This window comes from Archocentrus centrarchus, chromosome 21 (assembly GCF_007364275.1).
Source record: "Archocentrus centrarchus isolate MPI-CPG fArcCen1 chromosome 21, fArcCen1, whole genome shotgun sequence".
Classification (NCBI taxonomy): domain Eukaryota; kingdom Metazoa; phylum Chordata; class Actinopteri; order Cichliformes; family Cichlidae; genus Archocentrus; species Archocentrus centrarchus.
This window is the reverse complement of record NC_044366.1, coordinates 31,213,620-31,235,630: the sequence shown is the minus strand read 5'-3', so window position 1 is coordinate 31,235,630 and position 22,011 is coordinate 31,213,620. Positions and strand designations below refer to the sequence as shown.

General features: G+C 42.8%; 2 protein-coding genes across 2 annotated transcripts; one reads left to right on the top strand and one right to left on the bottom strand.

The window, feature by feature from the left end:
• The first annotated feature begins 7,368 nt into the window (after positions 1-7,368).
• LOC115800203 (transcription factor 7-like 1-B) lies at positions 7,369-9,927 on the top strand. The gene is made up of 7 exons (XM_030757451.1): positions 7,369-7,609; positions 7,768-7,829; positions 7,923-7,985; positions 8,205-8,361; positions 8,495-8,602; positions 8,684-8,726; positions 9,290-9,927. The coding sequence occupies exons 1-7, from the start codon at positions 7,460-7,462 to the stop codon at positions 9,925-9,927; spliced, it is 1,221 nt and encodes a 406-aa protein (XP_030613311.1). The 5' UTR covers positions 7,369-7,459.
• A 2,402-nt stretch (positions 9,928-12,329) lies between these two features.
• Positions 12,330-20,614, bottom strand: LOC115800726 (S-formylglutathione hydrolase-like). The gene is made up of 9 exons (XM_030758224.1): positions 20,498-20,614; positions 17,452-17,526; positions 17,240-17,328; positions 14,352-14,450; positions 14,004-14,128; positions 13,796-13,915; positions 13,287-13,385; positions 12,975-13,142; positions 12,330-12,788 (listed from the first exon to the last, which is right to left on the bottom strand). Exons 2-9 carry the CDS (start codon positions 17,517-17,519, stop codon positions 12,690-12,692), a joined length of 867 nt encoding a protein of 288 aa, XP_030614084.1. The 5' UTR covers positions 17,520-17,526; positions 20,498-20,614; the 3' UTR covers positions 12,330-12,689.
• Positions 20,615-22,011: the final 1,397 nt, after the last annotated feature.

Genomic DNA, 22,011 nt, shown 5'->3' with positions numbered 1-22,011 from the left:
CAGATCCATGTTTCAATCTTGTTCTTATTCGGACAGTGTGTAAAGACGCTCTCACAGCAAGCAGCAAGCGGAGAGATGGGGAGGGCAGGGAGAGAGAGATAGTGCGACCGTCTCCGACAAGAGCAGGAAGAGAAGGAGGTCACGTGACTCGTTAGTGTTACCAGGTCTCAGGTGTGCATAGGGAGCAGGTGTGTTCAATTTTGTAGTACAGCTCTCACACTCTCTCATACTGGTCACTGAAAGTTCCAACATGGCAAAGAACTCTGAGGATCTGAAAAGACGAATTGTTGCTCTGCATGAAGACTGTTATATAAGCTGCACACAGACTACTTTTCATTGTGTCAAAGTGTCATTTTGTCAGTGTTGTCCCATGAAAAGATATACTTAAATATATGCAGACATGTGAGGGGTGTACTCACTTTTGTGATCAGAGATGTATAGTAACGAAGTAGAACTACTTACACTGCACGAAAAGAAGCATATTCGTCCCCGTATACTGACGCGGGCGCCGCTAGTAAACGGCAGCTTTCGTCAGCATACGGGGATGCGCATTTTCGTTCGCCTGAGACGGATATGGTCGTTTACGTACCACCAGAATCAGCGGGGGGTAAAGGTACGGGGGAGCCGGCCCGCGGGAGGTGTTAACGTCTCTACTTTACATATGAATAGCAGCGCTGCAAGCCGAAGCAGCGGCAACAGACCCACGTGGCTTCTCTGTCATTGGATGAAAAAAATGCCATCACAATTCAGCACTCACATGTGATTGGCTGGTAGATCTGTCCCCCATTGGCCTTTATAAAGACAGGCCTGGGTAAGCCCCTCCCTAATAAATAATAACCCGGTAATAAAAATTATTTTTAATTATTTCTGTGATATACCTTGTATGTTATGTTGTATTCATGCCATGCTAATAACCTCAACTAAAAGGAATTCAATTAAGAGAAACAACTTGTGAGGCACAAGTTTGAATTTCTTTTTTTTTTTTTTATTTACAAAGCAATATGCACATACACACACACACACATCATATATAAGAATACAAAAACATTATGACATATAATGCTTTGCTACTTCTGGGCCATGTGGTGGTGGCTTTCTCTCAGAGCATGGTCCAGCATACAAACACTTATGGTGCACAGTGTTGTATTTAGGGTGAGCTTCTAGTCAGTCTTGCAGTTTGGCTCAGAGGTCACTGAGCTCCTTGCTGGGGAAGCTTGGGGGTCTTAATCCAGCCCGATACGCCCTCTGAGACGCCATCCTCCTCATCCAACATGAGGTCAGTGGTGACACCGTCCCAGAAGGCAACCTCCTTCACTGCCAGGACACTCGCCCTCGCCTCCAGCAGCCGTTGACACAGAGCACACATTAAGTCATTATGAAACTATATGAAATATTGTGAAATTATATCACGGTCCACGCATTAGGAACACTCACACTCGCGTTGTGAGGTGGACACAGTCTGTGGAAAATAAAGGTGAAAATAAATAAGAGTAAAAACATTTTAAGTTCTTCTCTCCTCCACACATTGAATACTGCTGCTTTGTTTCTGATTCTTACCTCTGCAGAGGATCATACCGGCTTTTATTGGATTCAGAGTTGTGCAGAAACTGCTTCCTATAAGATGAAACCAAATAAAAATAAGAAACCAAATCACAATACGTCTGTCAGCTTACTGTGACCATTCCTCCACTCTTAGTATTTATGTTTTAGAAACGACCAAGTCTTACCGCAGTTTTCGGATTGTGCTGCCGTCTTTTCCTCTTTAGTAGGTGAGTCTTTGTTAGAGCATCGAGTCTGTACACAATAGACTCCATCTTATCTTTCAGCTTCCCTAGTAGAAACTTGAGTTAACTGAGGAGATAACCCACTCATTGCAGCCAGCAGTGTCTTCTCGTCTGCAGCGGGGCTGGTTGAAGCTGGCCGGTAGAGAGGCCCGCTTTCACGAGGAGCTTCTGGGGTGTTGAAAATATAGACGATGTCCTCCATTGTTGTACCAGGAAAGCAGCGTAGACAAAGAACGCCATTCAGTTTGAACGGAAGAGAACGACCGCGCTGATTTCCTTTGGTCTTGCGAGACCTTCAGCGCGATCCTGCACGTGATCTGTATTGTCCAATCACAGGCGAGGAAGCTGCCACACGGAATTCAATTCATTTCATTTCAACTCAATTAAATTTTATTTATATAGCAGCAAATCACAACAAACAGTCGCCTCAAGGCGCTTTGTATTGTGGGTAAAGACCCTACAATAATACAGAGAAAACCCAACAGTCAAAACGACCCCCTATGAGCTGGAAGACACACATCCACTGTCTGTTTTTTTTTTTTTTTTACATTTTACTTTTACTTTTTTTTTTTTACATTTTTCTCATGAAGGTCTGATATCTCTTATGTACATCCATGTATAGCAAAATAAAAGTTTATATGTTTTATATGTTTATATGTTTTCTTATTCCATCTGCCTTGGGAGTCTTTAATGTCATTAATGCATGTGAACATTCACTGAACGTTTATAGCAGCGTTCATGGGATGTTGTCTGAATGTTCAATGCTAGCTGGGAAGCCACTGCACAGGAGAGGATGATGGTGTGACAGACTTTTTGTTACAGTGAATTAGACTGAAAGCTGAGTATGCTTTTCAATGAAAATAATGCTTGTAGTGTCACCAAAATCAAGTTATAGCCTTTGTTTATCTCCCTCAGTCCACTAAAGTTCAGGGTTCACAAAAAACTCCATGACAAAGGCTCACAGACAGAAGCTCACAGACAGAAGCTCACAGACAGAAGCTCACACACAGAAGCTCACAGCCTTATTGGAAAAAGGGACAAAAGCTGAAAACGTCCAAAAGTATATTTCTAACTAGATAATACTAATTTCTAAATTAGAATGACTTCTTCTGAGTTTAGTCTTGTTTGAATGTTTCGCTGTATAATTTATGTGTAGTCACATTGTAATGGAAAAAGGCTTAAAAGATAATAATGTAAATTTGATTATATATATCTCAAAATAAAAATATGTTACAACTGTTGGGAGGGGTAGACCACTGGTGAGTACTGGTGACCACTGGTGAGTACTTGCTTTGCATTTGTATGACTCACAGAAACCTCCTTTACATGTGAGAGCCTGCCCTAGACCTGAGGAGAGGGGGGGAGCTGAGGGAGCACTGACACAGAGAGTCCACGGCAGTTTCCCTACAGTTTACTGTTCTGGCCAAAGCCTCCTGCTGAGAGCCCTAAAGCTTAAGGCACGCGGCAATATTACATACAAGAAACTGTCGAAAACCCCACTTTTCATGCAGTGATATTTCACCATGAAACACTCACATTAGCAAACATAAGCGCCTGTTCCTCATAACGTTCTATGCATTCATTTTTTTTTTTTCACCTTTTTCAACACTGTGGGCAGCTTGGTGAAAAAAATCAAAGGTTCAAACAGTGAAGTGCTTTTATAGCCTCACAACAGTGTTATTTTTACCTTGAGGTTAAATTCGGTGAAACTGGAAAAGAAGATAATTCTTCCATCCATACATCCACTTGCTGCCGTTTACCTGGGTCACGTGGGCAGCAGGCTAAGGCGACCGACCTCTGACTTCGCTGCTGCCAGCTCTACCTGTTCCAGAGGCGTTCCCAAGCTGAGAAGGAGTCTTTGCTGACTCCTTGGAGTGTTTAGGAGGAAAAGCTCCTTCCTGCAACCAGTTTCTTGCAACTGTGGATCAGAACGCCAGCTCCTTCGCTGCTCACTGTCACCCAGTCCACAAAGCACTGAATGGGGTGCCACCCCCTACTGGGACTAGCATCCCTACTGGGGGCCCTACTGCCCCTGAACCCCTCTCTGAGGTGAGTTCACTTGGGGTGTTTTGAATCATTCTTAGCCAGTCCTCTTTACCTAGGATCATAGGACCAATTTGCCTTGGGAGGCTCTACCAGGGGGCCGTTACCCCCCCTGAAACTATAGCTCCTGGGATCACTTGGGCATGCAAACCCCTCCACCACAATAGGTTGGCAATTCATGGAGGAAAACATGTCTTACATGCTTGATATCGAACCTTTTCGATCTACTAAAGTCCCAACAGTCAGAAAACTACCATAATGAGGATCAGTGCCAGCTTTAGCTGTGAGATAAATAAGGGAGCCGGATGATTCCAGTTTGCTGATTTTGAATCTGTATCTACATTTCTTCACATAATCATGGATTTCAGTCATTTTCCACATGATGTCACCGCGTTTAGGGAAAAAGCAATAAAACCAAACTGGCTGCTTCCCCGACAGAATCTGCACTTTAAACTTGTATTTATATCTTTGTTTTGGCAACTGAGAAAATCTGAAATCACCTTTGAAAATGAGATGGAGAGCTTAAATGGCCAGTGTGTGGTGTTTAAGGGGAGCTACTAGTAGAAATGTAGTATAGTATTGTATTATTGTATGATCACTTGTAAGTGAAACACTGTCTCTAAAGAGGGTGTTTCAGTGACGCTCACTGCAGGAGAGATGTACGCCTCTCGATGCCACTAAATCCTGCACGCTGGTCCTTTAAAGTTTGAAACATGACGCTGGTGTAAATGATGTAAATGTGTGCCTGCTGAACCTAAATCAGTGTTTTATTGTTTTTGTTTTTTTCTTAATGTTTCTTCTTTTGTACAAATCTATTGTCCAGAAACAGCCTGTACTCACATTTTTGTACTTTGACTGGGAGCAGATTTATTTTTTATGACTTATTTTCAGGTTTGTTCAAATTTGGATGTAATATACCCTTTTGTAACTCTTTGTGAACATTTGTTTAATTCTTGTTGTACAGCAACTCAAATCTACATGCATGAATAATCCCTGTAACGTCGCCTTAACTGCTGTGAATACTGTATATACTGTACTGTATTTCACTTTATCAGTAAAGACCTCACCTGTTGAAACAAACACCTGCTGCTGGATCACTTTTTGTAAGATCTTTTTCTTTCTCCTCCCTTGAATTTTTTTTTTTTGGGGGGGCAGGAGTGATGCTCTTTAGATGCAGGATTTCTTAGATTGTGAGTCTCCAGGGTAAAAAATGAATCTAGCATGGGTTTAATGGCAGGAGAAACTAGAGCTCCTAGAAAGCACAGGAGAACATGTGCACCTACAGAAACTCTGTCTGGGTTTGAACCCGGGTTTGTTGTGAGGCAATGGTGCGAGTCCACCAAGCTGGGCTGGGAAGTTTAAAAAGATCAAAGCTTGCTAACTCAGTTCAGATTTATTTATATAGTGCCAGTCCACACAAACAGCTGCTTCACAGTGCTTTAAATTGCAAGGCGAAGGCCCTATAACAGCGATCCCCTTTGAGCAGCACTTGGCAGCAGTGGGGAGGAAGAGCTCCCTTTTAACAGTCAGAACACAAAGTTCATGATGACACAGAACATTATAAACTTCTGTATTTTTAATCAGTTAAGTTATTTTCCAGACAAATTTCTCAGGGAAGTAAACGTACGTAAGTAAATGTATGTAGCATATATCATATTCCAACATATGTCTGTATGAAAACTAGAGTGCTATTAAAATTGAGGGGACAGATGCATGATGAGCACCCGACTGCCAATCAGCAGTGCTCATCCACACCTACCCCCAAAAACCCTCAATGTCTAAGGTGCAGATAAAACTGAGGGGCAGACAGCAGCGAAGAAGTGAATGGGATCACTTCAGTAGTCCCACCACGCAACTTCTGGGGAACATGTCTGCCCCCTGACGCCTTATGTGTATGGTGACGTGTCGTTAGCCGTAATGTCTATAGTGTAATTAAAAGGGGGAGGGGTGGGTGGCAACGCGGCACAGTGAGCAAAGCCATGATGATGGCCATACTCACTGTGGCCGACCCCCCCAACTGGGGACAGGCGCTCCCTCACCAGACCCCTCACCGGGACTGGCGCACAAAAGGCCAGTCACCCGGCTCAGAGCCGCCACTGCAAGCACCCCAGGTCCCTCACCCCAAGATCGCAAGACCCACCCAGGCCCCCCACCATCACCAACCAGGGCAGACCCACAGACGACAGCCAAAGCCCTCCAGAAGCACAAAGTCAACAGCCGCCCACAGCCCAAAGTCTACCCCCAGCCACCTGTAAGGAGCACGGAGAGACGAGACCCCAGTCGACCAAGTTGAAGTACTGGTTCAACTTTTTTACTTGAGTAAAAGTAAAAAAGTACAGGCTCTGAAATGTACTCAAAGTAAGAAAGAAAAGTAGCAGGCTGTATAAATGTTGACTTCAGTGAATGAATCTAAGCGTCAGCAGCTTTGATTCAAACTCGTCTCTGCTACACTTCATGTAACTCTGACCATGAACACAGACACTGTGCACCAGTCCAGCACAGAGGTTTACTGTCAATACAGTACAGCAAGGTGACCTGTTTATATATTATATGGAACATTATATGGAACATAAATTACATTGTTTTGCCTCTTTAATATGTTTGTATGCAATGAGCCCGTCCCGGTGATGGAGGAGACTCCAGTACGATTGTCTCTTATGCAGGGGCGCAGCTATATACTTTCTGAGGTGTATGCAAATACATTCATACACCTGTTATTTTATTACTAGTAATTTAAACTAACCTGAGTATTTAAAAGCCTCCTCTTAATACACTGACATACATTACCAACTGTCTTTAAACCACTTTGAAAAGCTTGAAAAGTGGTCACATATCCAGTCAGAATTATTTAACCAAATATGAGTGGAGGTTCATGTATGTATACTTTTGATCCTGTGAGGATTAAAGAAAAAAAAAACTTGTGCACCCAATTCCTGTTTTTTAAAGTCATTAAAGAGAAGGTGATTTTATTTGAACAAACAGTCCTATTTTTAGAGAGGTTCCCCCCCATGGCCCAAACACATGCACTTAGTGGAGTTAGGTTCATTTGTTTTCTTCAATAACTGATGAGCTACTTTGCATATTGTATTAGAAATATTGAGAAAAATATTGCTCCAAAAAGAAAACAAATATTAAGATTTTTGAGAACTGGTTTGTGTGCTTATAATTTGGTTTCTAAGGGAACAAGCATTTTTATATTTTGTATTACTGTAGGGTCTTTACCTTACAATGAACAAAAGCACCATAAGGCAACTGTTTGCTGTGATTTGGCGCTATATAAATAAAAGTGAATTGAACTGAACTGAATTGAATTGAATTGAAGTGAACTGATATGTACTGCAGGCTCAGTGAGGGCCTGCCAACTATTTTCTGCCCTGGGGTCCCTGAGGAGGTTGATCCAGCACTGAAGACTGTGGCTGAGGAGATGCTGCAAACAGACAGGAGTGGAATGGAATGTTCAGAACTGATGTAGCTGTTCTATAGAACCTTATAAAAAGATTCTTTAGGTTTAAATAATTCACTTCACCAACAGACGCCGCTGTGTCAACACCTACTCCGAAGAGCTACAAACAAACTGTTTTGAATATTTTACACCAAAGTACAGAAAGAGCACCTCAACCTCCGTCACGAAGATGGACAGAGCAATGGTTAACTGTACTGCAGAGGATGCAACATTTAACCTTTTGGGGCAAACACCCACACTGTTTCAGTGGCCTGTAAATTGTGTCCCCACAGTAGCAGCAGCAGCACCCATCATTCATCCTGCTGCTCCTTCAAACCTAGTAAGTTCCTGTTCTCACACTGCGTTCTCACACTGTTCTCTCACATGTTCAGCTTCAGTGTTTCCATCTAAGAGGCAGGGTAACTTCTGCCACCTGGTCAGTAGATGATACTATTGCAGCTTGTCTGATCACCTGTTCTGTGGTTTGTGTGTTTTCAGTATAACAATGTGCTCAATCTCCCGAATTACGTGGTGGAGTACCTCCGTCCTATGGGAGAACTGTAAGTAAAACACACAAACACATACATGAGAGAACACAGCTACCGAACACCTGTATCTTCATAAACTCTCTCTTTTCTCTCATATCTGCGTAGGAACGGAGTCTTGGTGTCTGACTTTGCGTCCTTTGCTCCTCCGCTCCGCACACCTGCTCCAAAGTAAGTTTGCTCTGCTGCTTTTAGACCTTTTTTTAGTGGGACTGGCTCATGGTCTACAGCTATCTGTCATTTATCTGCTGATGCCTGAATTATTGTAATCAGCCTCCTTTAATGGTGCTTTGATTCAGCTATACAGATTTACTCCTGTTTTTAAAATACTTTCCTCACAGCTGCACACAGTGGTAACATGCACTCTTACTCTGTGTTTTACTCCTATAGAAAGAGGAAGCGTGATGGCCACCAGGATGAGGACAGGCCGTACGTTAAAAAGCCCCCGAACGCCTTCATGCTCTTTTTGAGGGAGCAGAGGGAAAACGTGAAGGCAGAACTGAAAATAAACGGGAGTGCGGCTGTGAATGCAGCCGTGGCAGAGAGGGTAAGTGTGTAACTCTGCATAGATTGATGCATCTGTTAATGTTTTATGCTCATGTTTGTGCATGTGTACCAGCTGTCCTGTAGTTATGCGTAGTAGCAGTGTATATGCTGACAGTGTGTTCTTCTGTCCACAGTGGAAGTCCCTGTCAAAGGACCAACAGGACAAATACTATGAGCAGGCCAATGAGGAGAAAATGCTCCATAGCCAACAACATCCAGGCTGGTCTACTAAAGACAATTATGTAAGTCCAAAGTGAAAACATACATGCCCACATCACTGCACTTTCAGTTTGTGTAAGCTCATCTCATGTGTTTGTGTTTAGGGCAAAAAGAGGATGAGAATTCGGGGCGCGCCCTGCAGCAGAGGTAAGAGAAGATTTTGTTTCATATGGACTGAAATGAGAACAAGACAAAAATGCAGTCTTACCGGATCAGATCAAAGACTGTAAATTCTGTACATTTCAACAGATGACAAATCTATTTGGGAAATATTTTTACGCCTTACTGAGACTTATAACCCTGACCTTCACCTGAAGGTCTGAGTGAGCAGGTTTCTCTTCTTTTAATTTGAATGTTCAGTAGCACTCAAAACGCTAAACTAGTCTCAGTTTTGAGTGCTACTGAACATTCAAATTAAAAGAAGAGAAACCTGCTCACTCAGACCTTCAGGTGAAGGTCAGTGTTACTACAGATTTTCAAAACACTGGAAATGTTACAATGACAAAACAACTGTCCTCCAAAACAATACAACTGATGTACAGAACCTCCTCATTTCCTGAAAAACTGATCTCGCTGTGACTCATCTCAAATGCCAATTATTCAATATTTCTATTGTATGTTGCTTACTGCAGATTTAAGAATCAACAGCTTGTCTTGAAGGTATTTTTAAAAGTCTCTGAAGACTCATTGACTTTCTGTTTGTGTTGCAGCATCTGCACCTAAACCTGCGCAGGAACCTGAACAGGCCAAGTGGCCAAGTGTGAACGTGCCTGCGTATGGCACGTTCCACTTGCCGCAAGTAAATCACGTCCTCCCTACAGCTCATACAAACCCCCCTGCATCTACATCATACTCTCCTTATGTTTACCCCTGCATTGGTCCTGCTACTCCTGTGGATTCCCCTCCATCCACAGTTGTACCAACTGAACCAATCGCCACCTTCACTGGCGACACTGCTGAAGACCTCGTATCAGCACTTGAACACCTCGATCCCCTTCTTCCTGCTCCACTGCCTCAGGAGCCTGTCTTCCTTCACTCAGACCCTGGCTCGGGTCCTGCTACTCCTGTGGATTCCCCTCCATCCACAGTTGCACCAACTGAACCCATGGCCACGTTTGTCGGTGACACTGCTGAAGACCTGCTATCAGCGTTTGACCACCTCGATGCCTTTCTTCTTGCTCCACTGCCTGAGGAGCCGGTCTTCCTTCACTCAGACCCCTGCTTGGGTCCTGCTCCTCCTGTGGATTCCCCTACATCCACCCTGCTGGCCTCTCCAGTCTTAACAATCAAACCCATGTCTGCCTTCTTCTGCGACCCTGAAGAAGACCTCTTGGCACTGCTGAAATAGATCAGTCCCTGTGCTTTTGCTACAGAGCCTCAGCAGTCCACTGTTCATGCTACTGGAGACTTTAATGAATTTATAATTTAGCGTAACTGAACTTTTTTTTTTAATCTTTATTTATTTGTTAGCATTATTAACTTCTTATCTTTATTCATTTGTTACCTTTATTAACTTCTTATCTTTATTAATTTGTTACCTTTATTAACTTCTTATCTTTATTAATTTGTTACCTTTATTAACTTCTTATCTTTATTCGTTATCTTTATTCATTTGTTAGCATTATTAATTTGTTACCTTTATGAACTTGTTAACTTTATTAAATTGTTACCTTTATTAAATTGTTAATTTATCTTTGTCCTCCTCATATCCTTAAATAAATGAAAACTAAACAAAAGAGGTTTCTGTCAGTATGTACAGCAGCACAGCAGGTACAGGAAGAACTAACTTGTGTTTTTGTGTGTAGCCTCATTGCTTCGTGAATGTAGTAATAAACATTTTATTTATAGCTGTTTATCACAGTATTTTAATGATCCCATTGAGTGCCCCCACAAAAATAGTTTTGAAATTGCAATTTTTAACACTCCAAACCTTAGTTAATTCTTTTTTCTTTTCAAACATATTCATCATATAACACGTGTTCTCTCAGTCTCCACTAGGTGTCAGGGAAAAGCTAGATTAAAAACACTCGAGTCTGTGGGGAATAGTACATATACTGCCTGTGAAAGCACCGATCACTCTGCAGCTAAGCGTGCAGCTAGCTCAGCATGTCACAGTCTAAACTCAGAAAGGAGCGGGAATCAAACCCTGAATTCAAAAGCTGGTTGGAGCCGCTTATCGGTGACACACTGAAAGGCTGATGCCTATGTGAAACTTGGTCACATGACATCTCAAAAACATACTCAAAAGGCAAAGCCTCACAACAGCCCCACCCAAAGCAATCTGCCATCAATGAGTAAAGGTTTTGATGAATGAATCAATTACATGCGGCAGTTGTAGCAATATTTTTAATCAGCAGATCAGTCCATCTCTCTTCTGCGGCTCAACTGCATGTTCACTTGATATATTTACGGCTCCAAAAACTAAAAATATGAAGGAAAAAAAAAAAGATTGCTCGTCCTTTGTCGTTTGTACCTAATGGCGTGGTTGCACACTCTCCCTGTATGCACTTTTATTTTGAGTTTTTCTCTTTTGCAGAGAGAATAAACAATGAACAACAAACAAGAATTTGACCAAAAGCATTTTCTTACCTTGAAAGCCAACAGAATACTTCATAAGAGATATTGCTGGGTCCAATAACACTCATTATAATATATCCTTGTATTATAAGCATTTATGTTTAACTAGTAAATATAGTTGTGCAGTAAAACGTGCTTCCTTACACATCCGAGAGTTTGCACCTGACTGTAGTTTTAAAAACACTGTCACTTTCTGTGATTGGCATTATTATGGTAAGAACTGTAGTCGGACATTCCTGTATGACCATAGGGGTTTCTGGCTAATATTATACTTAACTCGATAACTTGTTAGCTTTATATGCCATGGAAATAACATTGAAGCACACATCCAGCAAAATTCTTATTTTATCCGTCCCAAAAGGCCTGGCTGTTTGTGAGTGAAACACCTTTTTGATGCCATTTTTGCTGGGTGGTCATAAAATAAAGAGATTATTAGTATATCAGCTGTGTGATGTTTTACCTCAAACGTGCAGCACGGTCTTCATGACAAAAGAACACTGAAGAAATGTTTGAGGTTGAGAAACGATGAAGGTTCTTATGGGAGGTGACGTATATGACCAGTCTGTGTGCAGTGACCGACACCACGCTGCTTTGTGGACTTGAAATGACCAAGCAGTTAAGTTTTTAGTGGCAAAACTAAGTAACCTTTACAATCACTTCAAAAGCCACATTTTTAGGTGTCACAGCCACAAATGCTCATCAGTGTTAAAAATCCCTGCCCTGAAACACCCGAATCACCAGAAGCAAACATCATGTATGAATGCTGAAGCACAATGTTGTATTACCTGCACTGGCATGAAGTACACATGACCAAACAGTGATTATAAAGATCTTATATTACAAAGTGTCAGCGATTGTAGCTCTCAGTAAGAGCAGCCTGTATGGTATCCTTCCTGATTTGCCTGCCTGATGATGATGATGATGATGATGATGATGATGATGATGATGATGATGATGATGATGATGATGATGATGATGATGATGATGATGATACCCCACCAGGCAAAAATGTGTAGATTCCTAAAATGCTGCTTTTGTGCTGAAGTTGCAGCGTAATTGTGACTACACTGCAGATCCTCTCTGACTGAATAAGCTGTAAAACATCCAACGGGAATTCAATGAGGACAAAACACCAAAATGGATCTGATCAAGTTTTGGTTTTAATTCTGATGAAAAACTGACAGACCTCTGCCCCGACTCAGAGCCTGAAGAAAACCCACATGCTGGCAGTCACAGGAACGTTTCCTGATCTTAGAGACATTGTTCCTGTAACCACAGCTCCCCCCAAAATACTAAAAACAGAAGTTTCTCTTCTCATCTCAGACTTCAGGTAAGTGCTTTTTAGAGTGAAGGCACAAAGGCTTCCAAGTGGGATGAAACGTCAGTGACCTGACATGCTTGGTTACAGAGTTGGGTTTCTGAGAAACGGGTACTGAACACGCTCAGTGCTGCAGGAGGTCAGAAGAGAAATGAGACAGAAGAGGTGAGTGATGGCAGCAGAGCAGCAGGGTCAGAGTGGACCGGACTGACGGGTCAAACTGTGGTGGCAGTTGCGGCGTTCAGGTACTTGGCGTGGTGCTTGATGTGGTCGTTCATGAAGGAGTAGATGAAGAAGTAGCTGTGGTCATAGCCCTGCACGAGACAAACACCTCGTTTTAACTCAAGCTGTAGAAGTTTGATGTGCATTACTTCTTTTAAACTGTCTTTGAATAACACTAAATAGCTGCATAAATACAAGACGATCAGAAATGATAAACCAATCAAACTTCTCTCAAATAAAAAGGTTACAATGACAAGCTGCTGTATTAAGGAACGGACCGGCTGCAGCCTGAAGACGACGGGGATTTTCTTCTCGGAGCAGACGGCAATCAGGTTGTCGGGGAGAAGCTGGCTGGCTGACAGGAATTGGTCGTCTCGGCCTTGATCGATGAGGACGTCGAGCTGAGGGCCAGAATACGAAGCCGCCAACACAGTAGCATCGTACGCCTGAAAGAAAGAGTTGGAGAATTAGTGTGATGACCGTAACTGCCCTTTCCTTCTCCTCAGGTGGCTGAATTCTCATCCTCCGAGATTTTCATCCAGCAGTGTGGGGGTAATGTTTTCATAGGCCACAATCTGCAGTGTTCTTACCTCCCATGTGGACCTATCAGAGCCCAGATATCCCGAGAAAGCTTTCTGTCCCCAGGGACACTGCATCGGGTTACAGATGGGAGCGAATGCAGACACAGCCTGCAGGAGACACATCAGAATCCATCAGCACCGTTCAGTCATTCACAAAATGTTTCTACCAATGGGAAGTGAAGAGAGAGGCGAGGCGAGCCTGCAGGTGATGATCTGTGGCATTAAAATGTTTACACAGAGGTTCCCGGAGACAAAGTGAAACAAATGTGATTAAAAAAAAAAAATGGAGTTTCATGATTGTCGGATTTTTAAAGAGGTTCTTGGAGAAGGCAGCCCTTCCTGTTTATTGACCAATAGTAGAGGAGCTGGAGCAAGAAGGCAGCCCTCCTCATTTGCATAATGAGGCAGAAATGCATACGGTAGACCTTGACTGATCTTTGGGAAAATGAAAACTGATGTCTGTTACAGAATATATAGATTAACTAACTGTCCTCTTGTACAAGTGAAACACACAGTACCTTGTATTTCCCAGGGTTCTTCAGAGCACAGATGAGCGCCCCATGGCCGCCCATGGAGTGGCCGGAGATGGACATCCTCTCTGGGTCGGTGGGGAAGTTAGCGTTGATCAGTTTAGGGAGCTGACAGAGGCAAGAAGATCATTTAAAACACTGAGTGGCTTTAAGTAATTTTGCAGGCTTTTGCAGTGAAGACTTAAATCCATCACACCTCCTCTGTGACATAGGCGTACATGCGGTAGTTGGTCTTCCACGGGTCCTGGGTGGCGTTGACATAGAAACCAGCACCAGTCCCGAAATCCCAGCTCTCATCCTCCCCTTCAATGTTGCATCCACCTAAGGAAGGACGAGAGATGGCCGATGCACATCTCAGAAAAAAGATCAACACAAATGCTCGAAGAACGCTGAAGAGACCCCACTGAACAAACTGTAGCCTTTATACTCCGCAAAAATTTCATTGAGCAGAACCAAGGCTACAAAACAAAGCGTGGGAATCAACATCAGCACAAAGAGAAAGTGCACTCATGTTAAGGTGCTTTGGGTCAGAGGGGGTTCGTACGTGGGCTGGTGTCCGGAGCTACGATGATGATGCCGTGCTCCGCGGCGACGAGCTGACTGCCGGCTTTGGTGATGAAGTTCTGCTCCGTGCACGTCAGGCCTGCGGAGAGACCATGAAAGCTGATCACAACATCACCGCTCCTCTGCACAGGCATTATATCGTACTGTAAGATGATGACATCATCCTCTGGATCGAGCGATGTGCCAATGTGTCCGTTTGATTTAACACTTAATGGTGACAACCGTGGTTTAAGAAAGTCAATATTGTTATATTTTTCACACAATTCAACATTTAAGGTTTGTATAAGTTAATATTCATATTAGTGTCATTTAGAGGGCGAGCCTGGATGTTTGAGCCATGGGATTAAAATAAGTTGAAATATCTATGTAAATTGTGAAAATAAGTAAAGAAAAAGTTTGCCAGGAACATACCAATGAAGCGTCAGTCAACCCAGAGTAAAAATAGGAGGGAAAATCAGTAACTTCCAGGTAAACGCATTGGATCCGTGTGCTCTTGCTGCCTTTGAAATGGTTGCAAGTGCTGCACATTCGATCTCTGAGCAACCAATCGGCCAACAACAGCAGAAGGATTCAGTGCGTTTACCTGGAAGTTACTGATTTTCCTCCTATTTTTACTCTGGTGCGACTGACGCTTCATTGGTATGTTCCTGGCAAACTTTTTCTTTACTTATTCAGGGTTTATACAGGAATCCTAGAGTTAAATTTACTACCTTTTTTTACTACCTCTAAAATATTTTTACTACCAGGACGAAATCGAGCAGCAGCCTTTTTTGGGGCAGCGGTGGATTCACAGCACTAAGCCATGTAAGATGATCGCCCATCTCTCACCAAAGACAAAACTTTATTCCACTTACTTGAAGGTGTAACTGTGACTTTGTCTTGACTAAGACCTCATACACATTAATATTCCAAACACAATTCAAAAAGTGGCGCAGTGGGTAGGCGCCCGTCTTGCAGCCGCTGGGTTGCCGGTTTGAGTCCCTGTCCCTGTGTTGTGATGTGTCCTTGGGCAAGACACTTAAACCACATTGCCTAATGGTAGTGCTGGTCTCTGGCTGCATGACCACAGATGCGTTGTGAGCCTTGTGCGCACAATGACAATGAGTTGAATCTATCTATCTAAATTTGTTTTTTTAAGAATATAAACAAAATGCAATGAAATTCAAGTTTCACAAGCCGATTATTTATTTCCCAATAAAATCTTGGAATACTGGTTTGCTGCTGAGGTGTGACGGCAATACTTGTGCTCATCGCTGACCTTGAGGTTGCAGTTGCGGTGCTTTGTGTAGCACCAAAAAACAAAATAGGGATGTGCTCCCCACGCGCAAATCTGCTGCTGGTGAATGGTGGATGCTCGGTGTGATTTGACACACCGTTTCAGGTCAAATTTATATTTTTTTTCTGCACACTTTACAAAACGCCTCTCGATCATTCCCCATGATCGGCTTAACCCTCTGGGGTCCGGGGTATATTTGGCCATTTTTGACTATTTTTGGTTTAGCTTCATAGGTGACCTTAGAATCTGTTTACCTTGCCTTGTTTGGTATAATTTTTTTTCAGCACGACCTCATGTGTGTGACTGTATAGTTATTCTTTCATTTTGACATACTGTATTAAGACATTGGACTTACAATCACATAAAAACATAAAATCAGAGTAGAAAAAAAGTTAGTTTTTTTTTTTACTGTAAAAATCAGAAACATGCTTAATGAATTATTTTTACAATTACAATGCAAATATAAGTTGTAAATTTGCAAAACTTGTGTAAAAATATAGTAAATAATAAAGTTAAATACAACTATTCACACTGAAATGCAGGAAAGGCCTCAGGTGTTTTTGTGTACAACTATTTGAAGAGCAATCAGGACTCACATTAAGATGCTACACAAATTATTTATGCCACCTCAAAAACAGTTTCTGTCCTCCACAAGACTGAGAGGCCCATCACAGGCAAAACTTGCCAGGAATGTCTCTTTTACCACTTTTTCACCTGCTCCTCAGCAGTCAAATGCACCCAAATGCATCATGTTACCGCATAATTTTCTGATTGGTTGATTTTTCCACCAATAGGAAAGGGGTTGTAGGGGAATTTTTTTATTTTTTTTTAGCGAGCACTTCCTGTTAGCGAAACTCACATTTTCGCCGTTTATTTCTGCACAAAACGCGCATCGAAGGTGAGGACAATATACAGGAAAAAGCATGACGTAAATTACTGGGCATAACTCTGGTTCTACTTGGTCTATCAACGTAATTTAAAAACTGGCACATAGTTTGAAGTCTGCACTTTCGATTCATGGCAGCAGCATCCCGATGCTACGTCATCTAAAATCGGCGATGTCATTTTTACGCGCCAGCGCGTCCGTGCACTCCAGAGGGTTCGAATGCCCATGACGAGGCGCAAAATGACTCCGCGCATGCGCACAGCAGATCGGACAGTGGAACCGCTCGTCAACAACGTCAGCTCAGGTCCTGCTGAGTAGTTATATTTCTATACAGATGTTATAGTTAAACGAACTTAAAACAAAAAGTTTGCATCAATGGAAAAGTCAAAATATATTGAAGGGGTGATGAAAAATTTACTACCAAGTCAAATTCTCTTTACTACCTTTTACTAGCCTTAATTTGACCTCATTTCATTTACTACCTTTTACTACCCTGTGGAAACCCTGTTATTTTCACAATTTACAAAGATATTTCAACTTATTTTAATCCCTAAAGCTACTATGATAATGTATTCATTACTCTGATTTGCCATTAACCTACAGTGAGCATCTATTCTGACCATGTAGTTGTTTAAACAAAACATTAAAGACAGAAAACACTCCAAACTAACCTTAATCTAATGGGTCGAGTTAAACAGAGACTCACCAGAGAGCCAGTACATGACGGGACACTTGTCGGTCTCAGCCTTTGGAGGCAGATAGATCGCAAACTTCATCTTGCACTGCAGCTCGGTGCTGCACAGAGGAAACACAAACACATCAGTGTACTTGTCCATCACATTTATACACATTCACATGTGAGAAAGTCACTGCCTGCACAGAAGGTGAGGCCAAAGCAGCGATGAAGATGCGTCGCACCTTTCATGTTCAAAAACCTTCTGGAAGCCGCCGGCGCACTTGTTGGAGGACACTGGTGTGAGGGACATCTTTGACCTGCATACACACAACAGCAGAGTGAACCCAAACGCCGCCTGTTCCTACTCCAACTACGAGTACATGAGTACATCTGTGAGACGGTGTTACATAACAGCGATGTACACATCTGTTACATCAAGTGTGAAGGTGAAGCACTGCATTATGAAAGGCACATATGGATGTTTCTGGCACTAAGCACACTTTTAAAGAGCAACAACTGCAAAATGCTATCATATGAATAAGAAATCAACAGTACACTGTGTGCAAAACGGATACACACAGGAAATATCACTAGCTCATAAAAGGTGATGATGGTAAAGCTGAAGCACGAACTGAACTTCGTGCACACGTGTCATAATGTGACAATATGACTAAATAACATGGCCTGTCTTGATTTTACTAAATTCTCCGCAGCTGTTTTTAGCTGGTGGTCAAACAGCACAGTAACCATCATTAACCTCATCTGTTTCATTAGCTCAAAGTCAAGCAGACTTAAATGCTGCAGTTCAGAATTTTGTCTGGCTGTTGGATGCAAAATAACTTTGCTTCTACTTATAAAAAAAACAACCTGTAAACTTGAGCTGAGCCGTCTGATGTGACCAGATACAAAATAAAGTCCCCAAAGTGCCATATTTGTGGAGTTTTATTTATTAGAGTTATTAAGGTTTCATAGAGCTGAAAGTTTGTTAAACAGTTGCTGTTATGTTAATCAAGGTCCTGGACTGTTATAAAATTGACTCACAATTAATTTAATCTAAAAGAAGACACATTATGCACTTCCTTGTTTTTTTCCATGTATATACTTTTATGCTGGATGCTCATCTTCAACATGACAAAGTCTGAAATAATTAACTCGGTGTATGTACAAGTGAGCCAAAAGCTCAGCTTTCAGGCAGTTTTTTTCCTACTCTCAGCTTTTTTATGGCACCTGTCAGTGGGTGGGATTTATCAGGGAGCACGTGAACATTTTGTCCTTGACGTTGATGTTAGAAGCAGAAAAAATAAGCAGCATAATGATTGGAGTGAGTTTGACAAAGACCAAACTGATGCTAGACAGCTGGGTCAGAGCATCTCCAAAACTGCAGCTATTGTGGGGCGTTCCTCGTCTGCAGTCAGTTTCTGTCAAAAGCGGTCCAAGAAAGGAACAGTGGTGAACCAGCGACAGGGTCACGGATGGCCAGGGATCAGTGATGCACAGAGGCTGGCCTGCCTGATTTAGTCCAACAGACGAGCTGCTGCACTGTTTCTTTGACACCTTTCTGATGGATAGGTGTCAGAATACACAGTGCGTCACAGTTTGTTGTGTATGGGGCTGCAGAGCAGTTAGGGTGCGACCCGTCCTGTGCCAAAAGTGCCAACTATGGACACATGAGCACTGGAGCTGGACCACAGAGTAATGGAAGAAGGTGGCCTGGTCTGATGAATCAGGCTTTCGTTTACATCACGTGGATAGCCGGGTGTGTGTGCATCGCTTACTTGGGGAACACCTGGCACCAGAATGTATAATGGGAAGAAGGCGAGCCAGCAGAGGCAGTGTGATGCTGGGAGACCTTGGGTCCTGCCCTCCGTGTGGATGTTACTTTGACACGTACCACCTACCTAAGCATTGTTGCAGGCCACCCTTTCGTGGAAATGGTATTCCCTGATGGCTGTGGCCTCTTTCAGCAGGATAATGCTCCCTGCCACAAAGCAAAAGTGGTTCAGGATGGTTTGAGGAGCACAAGATTGAGGTGTTGACTTGGCCTCCAAATTCCCCAGATCTCAATCCAATCGAGCATCTGTGGGATGTGCTGTACAAACAAGTCTGATCCATGGAGGCCCAACTCACAGCTTACAGGACTGAAAGGATTTGTTGCAAACATCTTGGTGCAGATACCACAGCACAGCCTCAGGGGTCTGATGGAGTCCATGCCTTAATGGGTCAGGGCTGTTCTCACAGCAAAAGGGGGACCAACACAATATTAGGCAGGTGGTCACTGATCATCAATCATACAAAGCTTTTCTATTTGAGTCTAAGAATAAAGATATGGAGGTATAAATTAGCAGGGGGTCCCCTTTAATATGACTCTTTATATAATATTACCTTGACTTGAAATTCAGGTCGGATTTCTCAGCAAGTCTAGACGTGACTTAAGTTTGTAGTTTAGGATCCATCAAAGTCTTTGTGTTGCCTGGCTTTGATATCCTATCACCTGATCTTAATCTGTAATATGGTATTATGATGTAACTGTTAGTTACTGTCCACTCAGAGTGACTTTAGTTAGAAAAATTATTTATATTTAGCAGCACCCCTGATAACAAGTCGACTTCCCCACTCCATGAACAGGTGAATGCTCAGTAAGTCCAGCCATAAATTTAAACCCAGATCTGATCAAATCATTAAGTAAGATTTGACTGATTTTGAAGTTACCTTTCCACTGCACTCATGAACCCACGTCGCTGCAAACACAATCGGCACACTCTGAGAAACATGCCTGCTCACTTTAAAACGCAGCTATACGACTCAGAGTATTTACCAGCTGAGCTGCAGCTTTTAGATAACGTCAAAACTGACCACAACAGTACCGGATACAACCACGCGTCAGTCCACGAACTGCTGTCACTGTCCAGTCCTGGCTTAAAATAAAGCTAACGCCTATTATTACCCACAGCGACCACAGCAAAGCGCATACAAGTACATTTAATCCAAACGACCTCCTGTAAGATACACATCTGCATGCCGAATGGCACACAAAGGCTTCCCATACACGCAAAATGTCTTACAAGCTCAACCCGCTCTGTGCTGGGATTATATAAAGAGGGAGTCCAAAACTGGGCAGCAACAGAATCAAGTTTGGCGAGCAACAAATCGGGGGCGTGCAGGGATTAGCAAGTGAAGTTAGCCCGTATGAATATTAAGGTCCATTTTTAGTTTCTGCTTTAAATCACAGAACGTAAAGTGTCGGGGCAGAGCAAAGCAGCAACAGGACACACAACTCTTAAGACGTACCTTATTGTATCAATGAATCTGAGTGTAAAAGGAGATTGCTAACTTCCCCGCCGATGCTGTGCAAAGGGTCCACAGTCCGATAACGTCAGGGTTGACGTGGTGACGTCAGAGGAGCCGCCACCTTGAAATTTCACGGACGAGGCGTAACACTAGAGAGACACTAGATGGCGCCGGTGTTTACCAGGAGATTTGGGATTCCTAAAATAACAGCTGGTGTCATAACATTTTATACACAAAAAGCAGATGCGCTGTTAGAAAACTGATGAGTATAGCCTGACAGTGCTTCAGTGACAGATTAATGTCAGAACATTTTAAACAAATGATGTTCTGATAAAGCAGCTGAACAAACAACTAACATTAAAAAGTACAAGTTGTAGCGTCTTGAGGGGAAGAAAACTGCAACTAAACCTATTAACATCATGGGTGAGGAGGTGGAGGTGCTGGACTAGAGACTGTGAGTGTGTACACACACCAATCATGCATAGCATTGTGACCACCTGCCTAATATTGTGTTGGTCCCCCTTATTTTGCCAGAACAGCCCTGACCCATCGAGGCATGGACTCCATCAGATCCCTGAAGCTGTGCTGTGGTATCTGCACCAAGATGTTTGCAACAGATCCTTTCAGTCCTGTAAGCTGTGAGGTGGGCCTCCATGGATCAGACTTGTTTGTACAGCACATCCCACAGATGCTCCACTGGATTGAGATCTGGAGAATATGGAGGCCAAGTCAACACTTTAAACTCCTCAAACCATTCTGAATTTTTGCTTGGTGGCAGGGAGCATTATCATGCTGAAAGAGGCCACAGCCATCAGGGAATACTGTTTCCATGAAAGGGTGTACGTGGTCTGCAACAACAGCAGGTGGTGCATGTCAAAATAACATCCACATGGAGGGCAGGACCCAAGGTTTCCCAGCAGAACATTGCCCAAAAGCTTCACACTGCCACCACCTGCTTGTGTTCTTCCTACAGTGCATCCTGGTGCCCCAGGTAAGCAATGCACCAGCACCCGGCCTGATGACCAGGCCACCTTCTTCCATTGTTCTATGGTCCAGCTCTGATGCTATGGTCCAGCTCTGATGCTCACGTGCCCATTTTTGGTGCTTTCTGCACTGGACAGGGGTCAGCATGGGCACCTGAGTGGTCTGCAGCTGTGACCACACGAGCCAGTCCTTGCTCCCCATGTGCATCAGCGAGCTTAGGCTGCTCATGACCCCGTCTCTGGTTCGCCACTGTTCCTTCCTTGGACCACTTGTGATAGAAACTGACCACTGCACACCAGGAACACCCTACAAGAGCTGCAGTTTTGGAGATGCTCTGACCCAGTTGTCTATCATCACAGCTTGTCAAACTTGCTCAAATGCTCACATTGCACATTTTTCTCATATATATATATATATATATATATATATATATATATATATATATATATATATACTAAAGGCCTCATATTTTATGAATAATCTGCACAAGTTAATAATAAACATGTAGTTAACATAAAGTTGTAACAATG